Genomic DNA, 19,472 nt, shown 5'->3' with positions numbered 1-19,472 from the left:
TGCAATATATGCCCACGAGTGTTGCTGCAATCGCAAGGGACAGTTACGGTACTGCCTAGACCTAGTCAAGAGTGTTGCCCTGATTGCAGGAGACGATCATGTTTTCGCAGAGACCGGGAGTACACAGGTCTGTTTACAAAAAGAATTATTTTACTTATAACTTTTATTAAAGGCTTTCGCTGCTCGCTGGTCGGAGGTTGGAGACCCCTGGTCTGGACTATTAAGGTATCCTCCACCTACTCCCTTCATTAATACATCCAGGAGGTTAGACTCCTCAACAGCATCGCCGAGCTGCTATTGATGAAATTGCACAAGATCAACCAAAGGTGGTTCCTTTTCGGCAGAAGAGCCTCCATGATCTACAATGGTGTTGTTGGCAGCGGGGATTCAACCTCCATCCTGCCATCTACCACACTGGTCTCTACTGCTCATTTTGGAGGAGATTAAGAAGATTTCTTCATTCTCTTTCTCTACGCAATCTTTCATTATCTATGCTGTCAGTGATCGTACAGATTTCTTGCCAGTGGAGACCTTCGGACTCTGGAGCTACGCCTAAAAAGGTTCAACTCCTATTCCAATGTTGCTTTTATTTACTCAGCTCTGCTGTTCAAAATGGTTTTGTGAGCTGTTATTCAAAGTCATGTCTGTGTGTTAACCAGCATTGCTGGGCAAGGGGCGGCCCAGAAAAGCCAGGAACGGGTATATCCTCGGGAACAATACTTCTACCCCTTTTCCTAGAGGCCCCAACCTCCGTTCACCCAATACCCCAATACCTGGCGTGACGGGGGTTCATAAAAACACCTTGAAAAGAACCGAGAGAGACTCAACCTAAGAATACCCGTCGGCAGTGAAAAGCAAATATGTGCACATTTTGTGCCCCAACTACACAACAGGGGCACCAATCTCAGAGATCTCAGAGATTACAAATGGATATTATTTTTAGTAGAATCTAATGAAAAGCAGAGAATACTACAACGTATTTTCACACGGATACACAGGAGTCATTCAAATGTATACATTAACTAAACGATTCTACGTATACTTCCATTAAGAGAACTTTAAGGAGGATACAGTGTGATTATTTTGCATCGATCGGCTAGCTAAGCTATGGTTAATAACTTTATAGTGCGAATAAATCTCCTCAAATTAAATAATACATGTTTTCACAATACTTAAGATAACACTGGTCCAGTAAAGACACGCTGTGGATACTTTAATTGTGAAAATATTTCCATAACTTAGTTCAACTGAAGTTCTTGGAGCTTACATGCAGAAAAGTACAATTTTCAGATTCTTTACCCTAGTGTGTTTTCTTGGTGTTGGAGGATTGTCAGAGAGAGAATTCCTAACACAGTTAAAAACAAAATTATCAATCTAGGTGGCAAAAATATATTTCAAAAACGTGCAACTCACCTCATTGTCCAATTTCTTGAATTCCGAGTCGTCCTCGTCCACTTCAAAGTAAAGTTCCGTTGACGTGATCGAGATCATTCCCGGCGCGACGATGCCCGGCGCGACCAACTTGGCTTTCGTGCTGATATTGACAGGACCTGAGACAAAACAGAGTTTGTTTACTGACAGTTGCAATAAAGGAGTGTTTTGAAGTTATGTTTATCAATGTTCTAGGATTTTACCCTCTTCCTACAGTCATATTATCAGGTAGTTCATACATGCAGGAGGATCAATTTTCCCTTTCATTGTTATCGACAAAAACAATGGGACTAAAAGTTGCAAAGAGGTAGGAATAGATTACAATAATCAGGGGAGGGGGTAAAGTATGCTGGAACTGTGTTGGTTTCAGATTTGAACTAGTACCTCGAGCATGACAGCGTTTTTATTCATAGCCTTGTAAACAAACAAGCAGCGACTTAGGAGGTTGGTCAATCAAGTCTTTTGAATGTGACTGATATTTTAGATATGTTAGATATATTCAATTCATCTTCAAGGCAAGGTACAATTTAGTTTGTGATGATGCTGTCACCTGCGGGATATCAAAATTTGACAAGTTTTAATCCGTTCATCTAGCAACTTTCAGTTTGGATGTGGTTTCAGTCCCAGGGTGTGCAAACCCTTCCTCTTTAAAATAATCCTCAACATGTTAGAACGATTTCATAGACTATTTACCCCTAAATCCAATCAACCTAAATTTCCAATACATAGCACGTAGTTTCTACTGAGAGCTGTTAGTGTGTACGTACCGGTCAGGTCAACATCGAGGTCTCGGTCGTCGGTGAGAAGCTCGCTGTCATCCATGAGGTCTGATGATTGTCCTTGCTGTGTGTGAGACGCAGCCAAATGTGCGTGGAACTCTTCACGAGCCTGTCAACATATAAACTATGTCAAACTCCAAGGCACAACTACAGTGGAACATTATCAACAAGATTCTTCATTTCATAAAACTCATAATAATAGGTAAAAGTAAATTTTTTAATGATGAGTTGAGAGTTTGGTCGATGTTATGTTTACAGCATGAAACTTTATATTTAAATTCATTTCCATTCTAGCTCCTGAGCTGTTGTATTCAATATAATAAATAGGTTACATACCTTATAAATCCGACAAACAGCTCATTTTAATTGAAGGTCGTTTACATGTTTCGGCTTGTATCGGCCATTGTCAAAACGTTGCAGTTGGATGGTGAAATCCTTGTCATTGTTTTCTACTAAAAGTACATACACAAACACATACACACGGACGGGACGAAAACATTACGAAAAACGAATAAAACAAAAAATAGTTAAAACTTTAAATAATTCTGAATGAAAAACTTAAATTCAAATCCCATCACATTTTCAATAGCATATTAAAACAAAGGCAGAGTTCGACGCCCATTGGTCAGCAGTCCACATCAGCTGATAAGACAACACCGACACAACTAGTCCAGTCTGCATCCTGACCTTGACAACGGTGTGCGTGCGTCCTGCCCGTGTATTTAATAGGCCTATTTAAAGTTTTATTCGTTTTTCGTAATGTTTTCGTCCCGTCCGTGTGTATGTGTTTGTGTATGTACTTTTAGTAGAAAACAATGACAAGGATTTCACCATCCAACTGCAACGTTTTGACAATGGCCGATACAAGCCGAAACATGTAAACGACCTTCAATTAAAATGAGCTGTTTGTCGGATTTATAAGGTATGTAACCTATTTATTATATTTAATTATATAGCCACTATGGTTCAAACCTTGTATATTAGGCCTACACTTGGTCCGAGAAATCGGTTTGGGCCGAAAATACTTTTCAGGCTAAGCTAAGATCAGGTCATTCATACTAGAAGTTTGGGATGGATCTATTCAATCCTCTCACAATCACATCAAGATTGAGCCATAGAAAAATTCACAATTTTCCACTATGCAGAAGACGTTAAAAATTTCACAGCAATCACAGAAATGTACAATATTGTATACACTGATTATAGTATATTCATAAGAACAAATCTTATTCTTTAAGTGAGTACTTTTCAAATCAACTCAATTCTGTCCCAAGACCTTCCAGTGAACATTTTTGCCCCAACCCCAAAGTCAAAAATGCAGGTCTTCAGGTAAGGTACCGTATGTGTTCAAAGATTTTCAAAATATTTTCCTAAACTCGTAAAAATAAATTTAAATTTTAACAAAGCCTCTCATTTCTTAGCTATATTCCAACACCGACCAGTGACTAGATTGTACCTGTAGTATGGCATCCTCAGGTGCTCCGTGTTCTAGAGCTGCCTTCAGCGTGGCCTGTGGGTGACTCGAGCCTCGCGGGTTGTGGACAAACCTCTTCCTTCTTCTGGCATCATCCTCCCACGCGTCCAGCTTCCAGAACTCTTGCCTGAGGAAAAAATATCCACCAATAATAATGTGAAGATAAAAAACATGTTAAAATATGCATACTAAATTGATGTACTTCGATTCATACTCTTGAAAGGGTTAATTTTGGTGTAATCAAGATCTTCATTTAGCAATAGTCCTCTCTTTGACAAAGTACTAAAGGAATTTATTTTTTAACAAACCAACACAAAACATCAACACAGGTGAAAGTTTCCCCACCTGGCGTGCATAGGATCCGTGTATCCCCAGGCGCCATGTTTGTTGGACAAAATGTTGCATATCTTCTCCAGCAGCCGACCTGCGATGACGTTATCTCTACGTCTCGCAGCTGTTATCAGGTGATCACACATCCTCTCCTCTTCTCTACGGTCGAGTAGGGTCTGAGCACATTGCGACTGAAAAAAAGGGGAGATTAGTTTTGCCTGAATACTGTACTAATAGATTAATTTATTTTATTCTTATTGGACTGACCCAACTACATTGAATTCTGTAAGGGTGGGACAACAATAAAAAAAAATTTATTTTTAAAAGCCATTAAGGAAGAAAGAATACACAAATAAGTCAACCTAGAATATTGTGAGGTAATAGCACTCAAAAATTCACAACAAAATAAGAATGATGTTCCTCCCTACAATGGGTACCGTATTAAACATCAACAAAGCATTTCACACAAAGCAATTAAGAACTGCAGCTAAAAGCACCCAAAAGAAAGCAGGTGTTCTACCAGCTTATGTGGTACTGTAGTTCACTTTTATTTGGTAGGTTGGTTGTGCATCTACTCCTTCTTCCTTATTGTGTTTCTAATCCAAGTCCTCCTTACTGAACCCAACATGTTGATGCTAAATTTTGTATTAACTAAGATTTAAATTGATTCCTTACAATTTTTTTTCAGAAACTTCATAAGTACAAATATTCTCTCTCACAAAAGCAGAGCACATCACTTGAAGAATTAAATCTTAAGCCTCTTTTTTTCCAGGGGAAAATCTCAATACTATCAAACAAATGAATAATGACCAACTTACTTTCAATATACAATCAATATTTAAGGTCACTATAATCAGATATGTATTACATAGAGGTGACAAGGTAAACTGGAATGTTTGCAGACCTACCTCGAAGTCAGCATGTTTGAGTACATCGTCGGCCCTCATCCTGTTGAGGATGAACTCGGCTTCGTTTGCAACTCGAACTATGTGATCCTTCATAGCATGGGACAACAACCTGGACAAAAGATAAATATAGGGTGAATCAAACAAGATATCTTTGAATGGTGTGGACACATAACTTCTTGAGATGTGTAAAATATTTACTACTGAAACAGGAAATGTGGAGGGACTGGAAATTAAGTATCAAACTTAAACCAATTCTCAATTTGGATTTAGTAGTGGAAGAAAGAAAAATGCATTTTTTTTTGTGATTGAGTTAAGGCGTAATCCAGAGTAAGGTGAAATAACACAGAAACAAAATCCATTGTAAATATGTTCAAAACCATTAGAATAATACATTCCCCCTGTTCTTAAACCCATTCTTTGGCTCTATCTTCCACTGAAATCACAAAATGTTTCTGTTTTGAAGCTTTCAAATATCGTTAACAATAACTGATTTAATAAAACCACGACTCCTGTGACTGTAAAATATAGGAAGGGATATTCGTTCCCTCAGCCACTGGTCTCGGACTAAGACTTGAGAGCAGAAATTTGCAGGTAAGAGGGATTATAGTATACAGAACACTAAAAAAGAGCCTAAAGCTTGCCGGATCACTTCCAAGTACAGACGGGGGAAACTACATAAGTATACAACCATACGAATGTCACATGGGAAACAGCGCTGGAATTTCATGGTACTTGATCATCCACAGTTGGACAATCGAGACTCTACTGTATCATTACTAACTGATAAATAAATGTTATGACTCAATTTATTTACCTTCCCTCGTTGATCAGTTCTATGAAGGCCAGTCCTGCGTGTTTCTGTAGTGAGTTTTGCCACTCCTGAGAACACAGCAGCATCACCAGCTCAACCACAGAGTGGCTGTTCTTGAATGTCGTCAGTCCTGAACAAACAGTATGTCAACGTAAGTAACATTGTAAGACTCAAAGTAAAGAAAAGAATACCTATGTTTCAGAAAACTAGCTGCAGTGAAATTCAGCAAAAATACTCTGGTAATCTTGATTTCTTAGCAAACCTGTGAATCACGTTTATGTAAGTTCCCTAAAACCCTATTCCAGTGTTATTTACTACCCTGGTGGCAAAATGTACTACATAATGTCTTAGTTTTAATTTTTGATGCAAGGTAGATGAACGTATTCTCACCTTTACCCTCCATGAGCAGTTCTTGTCCGTGAGAGCCGACCAGAGTCTTGGAGAGGAATGGAGCAAAGTCAACCATGATCTCCCTCAGTAGGGGACACACGGAGCCGAGGGCAGTCTCTAGTTGTTGTGTGAGTGACGCCTCTCGTGACGGCGTGGGTACAGACATGGGCAGCGGTACACTCTTCATTGGACCCAGGTCCTCTGGAGGCACCCGTGGGGGTGTGGGCGGCTCACCCGGGGGTACCCGGACCACACTTATCTCCCCCCGCGGCTTCTCCCCCCGCTGGAGATTACCTTCTGCGTCCAGAGCTGCTGTAAGCAAACAGTCTTTTGTAATAATCGAGAGTAGGAGTATAATCGTCTAAGTACAATCAGGGCAGCTAAGGGTCATGATAAAATCGATTTATGACACTCGATAATCCCAAAGGAGTGATACAAGGAACACGGAAGGTTGGGGAAGATCATAGTACATAGAAAACCGCAATGTAAAAAGAGAAAGATCCAACCTAGAAAACTTTGAGAAAATTTTATTATGATTGAGATGTTAGTTATATTCCCTTCTCTTAAAACCTCATAGCTTAGGAATATTCCTCAGCTGTCTTTTACAGATGAATTGATTACGTTCGGAATCAAAACCGCGCTAAAATAAAATCTGACTTTGATTGCCAAAAATGCAAAGTATTGTAAAAAATCACATACAATTGCATAAACATTACAGATTCTAACAGAGTTCAAAACATCGTCTTGCAAAGATAGTGAACAAATTTTATACAAAACAAACATAAAGCTTCCTCTAGCTACATTTTGTACCTCTAAAGTGCGACATATTGTGGATATTTCTAGGATCCTCGTGCATGTTCTGCGTGTCCTCGTTGAGATTGACGTCTGTCCAACTCTCGTCGTTAGTCGTCAAGTTGGTGTTCTTGTTGTCGTCCGTTGTGTTGCTGTCAACGTCTGAGGCCGGCTGTGAGTTGACGGATATCACCTCGTCTACAGAGCCTATACTCTGTGGCACAACAGTCAAGTTATAAACTAATTTCTTTTTATTCAAAATATACTTACTTGTTTAAATAGAGTAAAAACACAATAAATATAACATTTGTATTTCAGATTTGAGGGGGTTTTAATGTGTATTTAAAAAAAATGGGTATGTTAGTAGGATGCCGAAAAGTAAGAGTCAGTGTATTTAAAATTCCTACTTAAACTCTATTTGGGCGTTCAATTTTTAATCCCATCTTCATTTGGATACTACGATGTCTAAATCTGCTTAGAAAACCAAAACATTTTGTACATGTTAGCAAACATACAATGCCTAAATGTAATACTACAATTTAATACTACAAATATCATAAAACATATTATACTTATGAAAAAGTCAAAAATCGATTGCAGGAAAATACAGTTGGCTCTAGCACAAATGAATAATACAAGAGACGCCAAAAATAAGTGGATGGGTGATGGGAAATAGGACAAAATCAGACTAATATGAAAAAATAAACTATTAAACCAACAAAAAACTAACAAAAACAAACTATTTACAAAGAGCATTGGTATACAAAAATCAAATGAAAAACAATGAAAAAATATTGGAGTAATACTACAAAAACAATCATACTACGGATACAAATAACTGATAAAATGGAAGAAAAGCCCTTGGAAGACGCATGGGGAGTACAAAATAAAACTGCAAAAACGCATAAACATAAAAGATTGAAAACAAACAAAAACCAAGCAACTGCTAATTCTACCTTGGTTGTTTGGTTGACAACGTGATGTCTCGAGTTTCTGGAATATCTTGTGTCTTCCATATCATAGCAAGGATGTGCGAAAGGAGTTCTCGCCTACAATACCAAACTGGGATAACTAATGTGAAAAATGTTAAGAGTTCACCTTATAGGTTTTAATTTTTAAATTTACGTGTGCTAACTCAATGCAATCAATTCAATTTCAAAACAACAACTGATGGAACATAGAAGTTAGTGTCGTTAGTGAGATAGTAAAATATATTGTGTTTCAAATTTGTTGGAAGGAATTTCACACAATGCATGTATAGGTAATTTTAGGGAGCAGCAGCAGTTCGGTGTCAAAGATAGTTTTTAATTCCCTTCTAACCAATAGCAGAAAAGTGTGTGTGTGTGTGTGCAATAGCAGTGTGTCTATGTGTGAAAAGTGTTTTGGTAGGTTGCGTAGCTAAGGTACAATAGTTGTGTATAGGACCTCAGTAAATCACCAAATCAACATTGGGACAGAAAATGTTTTGCAACCTGCAACCCGTACCACACACGATAACCATATTAAGAGAAAAGTGCACGACTAAAGAACAATGACGAATAGAATCAACCTTCTTCAACAAGAGATTGAATCACAGTGATAAAACAAATCTAAAGAGTCTCTCTCTCTTTTAGACCTAACAGATTACAATTCATGGAACCAATGAACTGTAATAAATATGTTAAGAATTTTCTGAAAACAATGAAAATTACAAGTGGTACAGTAACAGTAATTGCAGATGTGCAAACTTTCTTCTTGATACAAGATGGCTTCATTTTGTCTACTTTTAATCTTAAATACTCAAGCTAGAGCAAGGAGAAACAGATTTTAATGTATACGAGAGAAACTGTGATTTTCTTAAGGTTGCTAAAATGTAAATTTTTTATCAAAAAGAGTTCAAAATCTGTGTTGACGTAAAGGCTTGACTACAAATTTGATTAAAGAACCCTCAAGTTTTGTTAGTATATTATCTAAAGGTAATTTTTCCTCGCCAATATCACTGACTCCATCTAGAACTTATTCTACAGATCATAACCTTTCATCATAGGACAGTAAGAAAAAATGGTATTACTTTGATGGATGCGGGCGGAACGTCGTCTCTGTCCGTGAACACGGAGGAATTGTTTCCTTCCACAACAATAACGTCACACTCGCCATCCCCTGCAATCATTAACAATGTGTTATTGATATGAAGGGAAAATATTCTGAATCCTCAAAAAACATTGAAATAGAAAATGAGCAAATTGTAAAAAAAAATAACTTGACCACTATTTTTCATAAAGATATGTTGGAAAGTCTTTAAGAGTCTTACAAGTGCACTTAAAATCATTTAAACCCCCCTCTCCTATTATTAAAATTTATTTTCTTAGTTTATTTTAAAAGAAATCTTAAAGCATAGTAAAATTTCTGTAGAGGAAAGACAGGTATACTTAATGTATTCTTAAAATAAATAATTTATTCAATCTTTATTTGTTCAATTTTTGAAACTATACTTTATTACAATATTACTATACCATAAAATATTTTGTAATGTAAGAACATTGAAATGTTCTAAAATGAATACCTATAAAGATAACTTTATTCAAGAAATGAAAATTAAAAAATCTCCCAATCAATTGCCATCAAAAGTAAAAAGAAACGTTTCTAAATTCTAATCATCAATAAAAAATGTGTTGATTCTTATTTTAACATGCGTTTTAACAGTTTAAAAAATTAATCAGTATATTGTGGAAAACAAATATAAATCTTATAAAATATTTAAAGACGTGCTAATAAAAAAATATGACATGCAGTAAGTGCTGGAAAAAAAACAGTAAAAACATTATTTTTTGAATACGAAATACAGATTACAAATTAATCTACAAACTTTAGTGATTATCTTCTGAAACATTTTGAGCCTCATATTGTTTCTAAAATGTTTGTTGAAGATACAAATAATTTTAAAATTATCTGATAATAAAATCATAGATAAAACATACTCCCTTAGTAGATTTCTCATCCTTATGGAACAGCTGAAGACAATTTTATTGTTAGTTCATGTACGGTTTATGTAGAGGTCGTGTTTTGTTTACAATTTGTTTCCCGTTATTACAGCCATTTAAAACCTCGTTTAACCAAATAATACGATCTAATCATAAACAATAACTTGTCCCCTAGTTATATAACCAAACAGTAAAGCAGAAATCAAGAAATTAACCCTAAAATAATTGAAACAAAGTTTCATCGACACTAGCGCCTTTGTGTCACGTACATGAACTAGACACGAAAAACGTGCTTCAAAATTTACAATGGGATGAGAAGTCTACTTGTGTTGGTTAGTCTATGATAAAATTTAACATTTTTTTGTTGTTTTGTTTGTAGAACTACATGTAACAAAATAAAAACTTATTTTTTTAGTATGAGAAGACAATTTGCATATTTTTTATTACAAGATTTGAACACTGTAAAGTGTAAAAATGTGTAAATAACTACCGAAAATTACATTTAAATCGTCTACAGTTTATTCTTTTAAGATCTCAGGTCTGAAAATGTGAAGGTTAATCTGTGAAGCTGGAGTTTGGATTAATCTTTGAAACTGTGACTATTTAACTCTGAATCTGATTTTTGAAACGGATAAAAAATGTCCAAAACATGAATTGTTACAAAGGTTTAAATACCTGCTATCAAGCAATCCATTTAATTGCAGTTGAAACTAGTTGCAACTGCAATTAAATGGATTGCTTGATAGCAGGTATTTAAACCTTTTTAATATTATTTGGCAATCCGGAGGCTACATCCACAATGAAATTGTTACAAGCCTGTCTGCTGGAATAAATTAATTGATTGTCGGTTATCTGTTCAAAAAGCAGTTATCTGTTCTAACACAGGTTTAACTTATTTAACTTAGTTAAGCTTGATTTCATGCCAAGAAATCAATAACAATATTTTTTCCCAAAAACACATAACCAACAAATGATATTGACAACATCCATGCACATGCAGGATTCCAAAAGCCATAGAAACAAAACATAAATATGATTCTTGTCAGCGTATACTGTGGGTGCACTGCCTCAAAGCAAAAATTCTACGCGAAACATAACCATTGCGGTACACTTGAATATAAGATTTACAAAGTTGTAACGGTTTACAGTTAATCTTATAAACTTTATGGGTGAGAGGGCTTGGTTTAGAGGATTAATACTAAAGAACTCCGCTAGTCCGATCACAAAGGGTCAAAGTTTAAGTTCAATTATTTTTATTTGTTTGATTTGAGTATGTTTTCTTTTCATTTCCACTCGGTCAGCTATTAGTTAAATTGTTTAGCACAATTTAAATTTCCATTTCCATTAACAAAATAAGAATTTGGAAAAGTTTTTGTTTGGTTTTATTAAAATCGTTAAGGGGAATTTATTTATAGATCAGTTTACAAGCAGTAGGGGAATTCCAACACATCCATACTAATCTTTGCCTTAAAAACACCATCTTTTTCTGACAACTTTTATAAATCTAGTGGTGTAGTGGGGCAGAACAAATTTAGAACAACATACATAGCTACTCAGTAAAAAAAATCCTACATATTAATAAGGTTAATAAGGATCAAGTTTTTCTGGAGTTACAACACAACAATGGCGCAAATGGTCTAAACAATTTAAAACTGCGTTCAAATAAGTTATACGTCAACAGTGATCACGGAGAAATCGTGAACATCTCCCATGTCAGTCTCTTCTCAGATTGGAAAATTTTCTCTTCACCACTGTATAAATAAGGAAAAAATTCTTTCAACCCTGTGGGCTACACCAACTTGAGAACGATTTCATTCTCTAGCAACATCAGTGACGATCCATTCTACAAATTAAACTTAATGAGTCACATTAACAAACATTCATTTAAAGTACGACAAGCACTTTGTTTTCGTAGTCGGACTAGCGAAGTTCATAGCCAACAAGAACCATGGGGAGACAGCGATGCAAGCGATGCTCGGCTAACCTTGATGTGGCAAGCCCGGGTAGCGCAAGGCTTTCCCCGTGTTGTTGATGTTATTATTATTGTTGTTGCGGAGAAGATGGGAAGGTGCAGGTGGAGCGTTTGGGTGGGAATTGGGGAGAAACTGAGGATAAACGTGATGGGACCATTGGGGAAACAGGGGACGGGCTCCACTGCAATCTGTTAAATACAAAACCTGTTAAAGTATGTCCAGCTTCAGGTACTTTTATGCAAGAGCTCTGACGTAAGACAAAAGACAGAAATTTTATACTACAGGCTTTTTTGAAACTAAATTCAAGCTGCGTAAAAATAATCGAGAAAGTGCAGCTAAAACATCTGTCTTTTTTGTACATCAGAAAACACATGCGTAAAAGCCCTATTAGAAGTAAAAGAATTTAAGAAAATGTGAAAAGACGCTAGGAATTTAATTATGAATTTATGAAGAATCTATTTATTTCTGTACAAAAAGGTTAAACCATTATTACACTATTTTTAGATTTTAGAGAAGAAAACTTCAGTTCAAAATGCCTTTTAAATTTTGAAACATTAACTTTTGCATAAAAAGATTTGAATGAAATAACGTAATTCTACATTCATACAGCTTTAACTGCCTTTAATAATTTGACATTGTAGTATCCACAAATTGGTTAGTAGACCTAATTTTTTTAAATATTAGAGTTGATGTTTTTGATTTAAATAATAGTTTTTGATCCAATACATTTATTTGATATCTCTCTAAAACTACTAGTCAGCATTAAATAACAAATTGTTTTTGTTTTGGGAAGTAAAGTAATTAAAACAAAATTTATGATCTAATGAATGAGTATTTTAGACTAATTATAGAATACTGTTTTTAATAATAAAATCTTATATGTACCCACAATAAGTTGAAAAAATATAAGTTACTCAAAATCAATATTTATCATAAAAATTGTAATCAATGGCAAAATCAAGCCTAGTGAACTTTCCAGTCGGTGATTCTATCAGTGTAGCAGTGAGGTTCAGCATCCCTCCACCAGAGTGTAGCAGCGAGGTAGCTTACCTGGGGGGCTGTCTGTGGGGGGGTGGGGAGCCCCGTTGGTGCGCAGAGTAGCCAAGGGGGGCGAGGGGGGCCGTACAGCCACGGGGGGCTCCAGTATGTCCCGGTACTTGGACACCATCAGCACGGAGATGAAGTAAACAATCGCCAGCGAGAGGAACTGTGCTTGTTTTGTCTCCTCCTGTAATGTAAATGACCACGCTAAATAAATGCATTCACAAATATTTGTTTTGTCGAATCATGAACTTTGGTAGATGAAAGTGTCCAGCGTCGCCTCTCAAAGACCAAGATTTGACATTCTACTTCCTATTTCTAGTTAAATATCTGTTCATGTCTTTCATAGTTAAAACTACAGAAATGATCTTTTTGTTTTGTTTTTGGAAATAAGGTTTTTAGGAAAAGTTTTTTGGTCTACGAAGGAAGGATAGTGGAGGAGAAAACTGAATCAAGAACTAAGAGAACCAGGACAGATATAGTGTGTGTTTGTTTAAATGTAGGATTAGTTGAGCTGAGTATGTTTTGATAAGAGGGGATGACAATAATTTCAAACAAATAATAAAATGTAACCCTAAAGGAAGACAACGGAGAGGAAGGCTATGCAAAAAATTGTGGAAGCCTAATGATGAAGTTTTGAGGTGTTTTTTTTTTTTCACACTGACACACAAAGGTGTGTATTTTAATGGGAAGATGAGTAAACGATAAGTGTTGCATGAATGACTGACTAAGATCAGATGGTTTTTTAGTCAGGATCATTTATTTGAAGCTTGATAAAGGAGGTTAGATGACTGATATGGAGAAAACAGGAGCAACTGAGGAAGGCAAAGGAGATCAACACAGGTATAGGACTTTCTTGTTTCCAAATATCTACAACTCTGGGACTAGTAAGAAACTTAAGTAAAACTTCAGAATACTTACAACATCTCTATAGATCACAGCTCGCAATCTGTTAACGTCCATGTCTTGAAGCAGCTTTTCAGGATCTTTCACTGGTGTTGATTGGTTTGACAGTTTATCCACTATGTTCTGAAAAATTACAATTCATTATTACCACACCGATAGTAACGAATAACAATAAAGTCGAAAATACGAGTGAAACTCTTATAAAAACCAAGTGGATCCGGTTCGGTTCAGATGCTTAAATAAAGTATTCATACTTTAATCACTTAATGACGACTGGGATGCAATTTAAAAAAATATTATAAAATAATCAAAATATAAGGTCCAAGAGTACTACCTTGGGGGACGCCTGCACGCCGCGTATGAGACTCTGAAGGTGTGCTGTCTTGTTGTTCAGCTGACCTCCTATCGAGGGTCTTCCTCGCTCCTTGCACTCCAGACAGTTGCGCACCGCACACGTACACACCTACACATACAACCAGATTACAGCACACACAGAATAATGCTGATTGGGACTCGTATAATGTGGTGAACGTAACAAAGTTAATCCTGACTGAGAAATGGAATTATTGATGTCAATGCTACAACCATTCACAAGACTATAAGAAATTTCTCTGAGGGTTGTTTTTTTTTTCTGTTTAGAAGATGTTGATGGCCTTCTTTAACCAAACAACTGCCTGTTTACATTGGGCTTCTGTCTGTGCATGGAATCAAACACACACAAGTCCTACGGTATAAGATCATGTTATACTGATTTTGATCATCGGAATCTTTGAAAAAAAATTAAGGAAAAGAGTGTGTGTAAAGAAAGAAATTGAATAAGCAAAACCATTATAGGTAGAAGATAGTCTAGTTAATTACTCCAGAAATGCATACATGATAATTGACAGAAAAGCAGTATTCAAATTCAGAAAAATCTATTTAAAAACTGAAAACATTATAATCAAAATTAAATTTGTATTCTCACAAGTCTTAGACATTGGCGCAAGATTCCGCCGCTGCTCATGTTCTTCTCGGCCTCTAGTTCACCAAAGTTTAACGATGAGGCGAACACAAGCACATCAGCCATGTTTACCAGACGTTGCAGAAATGAGACAGCCACTTCTACAGGCATCCCTTGTGTGGGTTCCATCACGTCCAGCTCACTCTGGGAAAAGAAGAGAAAACTGTGGTGATCGAAAGTGAAAATGAGCGGCAAAAGAGATAGGAGGATGGGGCCAATGGTGAATCAATGAAAAACAGAGTGACAAGGTGTGATAGGTAGTTAAATATAGAAGAGGGAGGTGGGGTAATGACCAGTAGAGTAAGAAGTATGGTGAAAAATTTTAAAAAAATAGAACATTTTGTAGTTATTAGCAGAAGAAAGAAGGAGGTAGTAATGACATTGAAAAAAGTGAGGAGGTATGTGGAATTGTCTGTTAAGGAAATATGAAGGAAGGTAGGAAAAGTGAGAGAGAAAATGAAATAATATGTCAACAAATAATATGCAATCTTTCAAATTATATAAAAGATCATTGGTAATGGCCACTAAAAGAAAAGATGGGAGAATTAATTTACAGTAAAAAATTATGAGAAGCTATTACGAACAACACATAAATCTAATTCAAGGTGATAAATAATTAATCTGATTAATCCTTACATAGATATTGCACCTAAGAAGACGCCCAATAGTGAGTATTTTAGTTGTAGGACTCAGCGAATATACAAGCTCAAACTGTACAAAATTGTGATGCCACTATTTCTGTTAAAAACGTCAGTGAGTGACACAAACCGATTCTTTGGTTATAAAAATACCTACAAACTGTAACACAATCTAAGATGTCAACTCGGCCGTAAACTATGTGGTCAGTGTACATACATTGGGTGAGGTGGCAGATGCGAGAAGGGGCAGTAAGCCTCCGCAAGCTATGATCAGATTGTCAGCCAGTTGGGAGATGAGGTGGACAGTGTTGACAACAAAGATGGCGTTCTCACTGCTGTTGACAAAGTCCAACACGGACTTGGTGGAGTGGCTGGAACAGACGACGGAACGTTAGCACAAACAAGGATTCCATACAAACACCAACTTGTAATTACAAAGAATTAGTCTGGAAGACAAAAGAATTTGTAACTCGAGTACTAACAAGCACATTTTAAATTTTTATAGAAATTTGTTACAACTACACTTTTTCTTGGACTTAAAAAAAAGAGGATGAACACTATTTTTGATTCTTATTCACATATTTCTTACATTAATACCAACAGATGAACAAATAAGCGGATAAGGGGTTTTTTAAGGGTGTTTTATGGCATGAAGATTTAAAAATATAATAAATTAAAAAAGTACTGGTAACCCATCCAACTTCAAAACAAATTTTTTAAAGGAGGTTGACAGTCTCTTTTAGCCTTGCATTTACTCGTCCACACAGACTGTGGACCTATGTGTGGAGCTATCCAGCAAAGCAATTGGTGAGTACAGTACTTATACAATGTACTGTAAAGAAATGCTCAGTTTCTTGGCTTAACTATTGATCAGCATCTAGATTGGAATAACCATGTGGACAAAATTTTACCAAAAATTAGTTCTGGAATATTTGCTTTGAGGAAAATGTCTTTTTATTGTAATATTGAAACAATGCGTAAAATCTATTTTGCATACATACATTCCCATATTGCTTTTGGGATTTGTTTATTTGGAGCAACTTCAAAAATTAATCTTGAAAATATATAAAAAAAACAAGAATATGCAATTAGAATAATCCTAAAACTACAGCGTGATGCCTCTGTGAAAAAACACTTCGTTGAACTCAATATTTTGACAGTCTACGGACAGTATATTTTTGACTGCATTTTAATGGCAATTAAGAAAGCTGATTCTCGTCCTGCAGATTATATTTCAACCCTTCATAAATACAATACTCGACATAAAGACTCCATAATAACATATAAACATCAAACAAAATTTTTTGAAAAGAAACCTTCCTACATCGGTCAAAGATATTTAAATACAATTCCAAAAGAAATTAAAAAAGAAAGTAATAAAAACAAATTTAAAAAAAGATTAAAAGAATATCTGATTAAAATAGCTCCGTATTCTTTTGAAGATTTTTTCCACCCATCACAGTCATAATGAATAGGTACATAAACACTTTTTCAGTCTCCTGCATAGAGTGGATGAGATTGTCACTTAGGCTAGTTTGAGTTGTTGTACAACCTGACACTATTCGATGTATATATTGTACAAAATAATGAATAAAGAAGTTTGAATTGAATTGAATTGAATTGAATTGAATTGAATGTAGTATGGGGCACCAGAAACTGTACCCAATGGGCGTGTTGTATATTTCAATACCAACCTGCAAAAAATTAAAATCATAAAAAGATAAAATAATCCAAACAACAGACCTTCTCCACACTTGGATGTCAGTCTCAAGAGAGAAGAGAACATCGGACAGCAGCCGCTGGTGGATGTACGACCATTTGAACTCCGGAATGCGAAACGGAGGACGGCTCGGTCCTGGGCTGAACATCGGACGTGACCCGTTACTCTTGACTCTCTTGGCCTCTGTGTAACATAGAAATGTTAACAACTCTGTGGCAACAAGTGATGGTACAAACAGTACAAGGTTTATTGAGGTGATGAGTGGTAAAGGTTTCAGTAGTAATTCTAAGCTGAAAATTAAATTTAGGTATTGCTTAATACAGTATGGATATAAGGTGTATGAGAGTCAATTTCCACAACCTAAACAAATTGTTTTTACATCTGTGCCTAAGTGAAATAATTTCTTCAGGGTGATAGTGACAAACTTTCATGACCATTTTAGATTATAAAATTAATTTTAACAGTATTAAAAATATAATACACAAACACATATTTTTAGTTTTTGCAACTAACAGAGAATTTCAATTAAAACTTACACATCAATCAAAACTGTACAAATTAAAAAATCTAAAATAATCACGGGTAAGGTAGAATATCATGCAGTGAGTAGAGGTAAATGTAAATAAAAGAAAGAAACGTTATTTATCATCGAGAGAATAATTATTATACAGGATGATATTACAAAGGAAGTACACATTTTGAATAGCTTGTGTTTAGGTAAACGATCTTTGCTGTGGAAGATTTGTACACAGTTTTGTATCGATCAACATGTTTTTCAAGCAATTCAAAACATATACGACGCTTTTCACGAAAAAATACTAATACAGCTACAGACAGAAAACTGTTTTGTTTATTTAACAGTGTTTTACAACATTATTATTTGATACTTTTTCAAGTCTGTAAAACTTATCTGATAGGAAAACTGTTTGAAGCAAAAAATGCTGTTAATAAATAGTTAGCAACAACACTGTTAACTATTAAAAACTAATAAATACTCAAAATAATCAAACATAATAAAGAAATAAAATATCAAATTGCAAGCAATGAAAAGAATTACCCAGTATAAAACTCCTTTTTGATGTTTAGTTGAAAAACAAATGCATTATTTTAAGTGAAGATATCAACTTACAAAGGAATAGTTGCAGGAACTAATTTTCTTGCATACAATACAAAACTAGTTATTTAGGAAAATAAATGCTACTTTCAAGAAATGAACCAATTCAATAACTATATTAAATCCTATAGTTGGAGTGGAGGAAAGGGGACCAAAAGGAAGACTTTAATAGGAAGGATAAATTAGAAAACAAGACGATGACAAACAACGGAGCAAAACAAACTGTCAAAGGGCGAAAAAAATGAAAAGTTGAGACCCACATAAAATCTTACTTTAAACACCGACTTGAAACTACAGGAATTTTACACTCGGTGCACATTTTACAGAAATAAAAAGGTGAAAACAGGCAGCAACATGTGGAAACATGCGTGGAAACATGAATTTCAGTGTGGAAACAAACCATGGAAATGCATGGGCTCAACTTGTGTTGACATGGAGGTGCTATGGGGACGCTTCTGAGGTGACAAACGCACTTCTGCGAACACATCAGGTCCTCGTAATAACACTAACTGTCAACTCGCTCTTTCATCAGTTGAGTAAAGAAATTTACTAAAAAAATCTATCAGTCTTTGGAGAGAAATTTTATATAGATTCAGATTTCTATGCTCTACTTTATTGGGACTATTATACCCAAAAGAAGAATTCATCATTGTCTCCAGCATTGATTTATAACATGTAATAAATAGGTTACGTATTTGTCGTCGATCCTACTGTAGTCTCAAGCAACTATTTTCTGATGGCTTGGAAATAAAACTAAAATGTTCCAAAATTAGTCGCTGAGACTATATAGGATTGACGACGTTTAGGTACGTAACCTTAAATCCAAAAATGGTTAAGCTGACTTAAGCGGTTCTTGAGTTGATACCTTAAAATCTAGAAAGATCCGGTAGGTAGAATATTTGCTATTGATTTGTGATGATGAAGCTATGTATTAAATTACCTGTAAACTATTAAAATATGTTAATTTGAAAGTGCTTATAATGAAGGAAAGTAGAACTATGAACTGTACTATGTATAGCTTTGAAAATGTTTGTTAAATACTACAGTAGGCTATTTTGGTTAGTAAACAAAGTATTTAAAAAGACGCTAAGGTCTTTAAATGGTAGAGGGAGTTTAAAGCAAATCAGATATTTGTTAAGCGTATTTAAGGAAAAAGCAAAAAGTAAGGGATTAGATCATAGTAGAAAGCAACTGATAGGAAAGTT

General features: G+C 35.4%; 1 protein-coding gene across 14 annotated transcripts in view; it reads right to left on the bottom strand.

Annotated features, from left to right (window-relative positions):
• LOC128988189 (neurobeachin) overlaps positions 1–19,472 on the bottom strand; it is a 632,264-nt gene that overhangs the window by 126,629 nt on the left and 486,163 nt on the right. For 7 of the 14 annotated variants that reach the window (XM_054409436.1, XM_054409439.1, XM_054409441.1 and 4 more), the window contains 18 exons: positions 18,668–18,742; positions 17,177–17,336; positions 15,651–15,804; positions 14,760–14,939; positions 14,130–14,258; positions 13,811–13,918; positions 12,899–13,076; positions 11,860–12,036; positions 8,966–9,054; positions 7,872–7,964; positions 6,934–7,129; positions 6,124–6,435; positions 5,737–5,863; positions 4,923–5,031; positions 4,030–4,205; positions 3,667–3,811; positions 2,199–2,319; positions 1,414–1,550 (listed from right to left, as the gene is read on the bottom strand). In XM_054409436.1, the coding sequence (XP_054265411.1) occupies positions 1,414–1,550; positions 2,199–2,319; positions 3,667–3,811; positions 4,030–4,205; positions 4,923–5,031; positions 5,737–5,863; positions 6,124–6,435; positions 6,934–7,129; positions 7,872–7,964; positions 8,966–9,054; positions 11,860–12,036; positions 12,899–13,076; positions 13,811–13,918; positions 14,130–14,258; positions 14,760–14,939; positions 15,651–15,804; positions 17,177–17,336; positions 18,668–18,742 (2,666 nt within the window). The remainder of the gene's footprint in view (positions 1–1,413; positions 1,551–2,198; positions 2,320–3,666; positions 3,812–4,029; positions 4,206–4,922; positions 5,032–5,736; positions 5,864–6,123; positions 6,436–6,933; positions 7,130–7,871; positions 7,965–8,965; positions 9,055–11,859; positions 12,037–12,898; positions 13,077–13,810; positions 13,919–14,129; positions 14,259–14,759; positions 14,940–15,650; positions 15,805–17,176; positions 17,337–18,667; positions 18,743–19,472) is intronic. The other 7 variants (XM_054409438.1, XM_054409449.1, XM_054409446.1 and 4 more) reach the window with 5 other exon arrangements.

The sequence above is a fragment of the Macrosteles quadrilineatus genome, unplaced genomic scaffold (genome assembly GCF_028750875.1).
Source record: "Macrosteles quadrilineatus isolate MER2022 unplaced genomic scaffold, UCM_ALF_1.0 Scaffold_2__2_contigs__length_208266976, whole genome shotgun sequence".
In the NCBI taxonomy this organism is placed as follows: domain Eukaryota; kingdom Metazoa; phylum Arthropoda; class Insecta; order Hemiptera; family Cicadellidae; genus Macrosteles; species Macrosteles quadrilineatus.
Note: the sequence above shows the minus strand (reverse complement) of the source record. Positions and strands in the feature narration are given on the sequence as shown.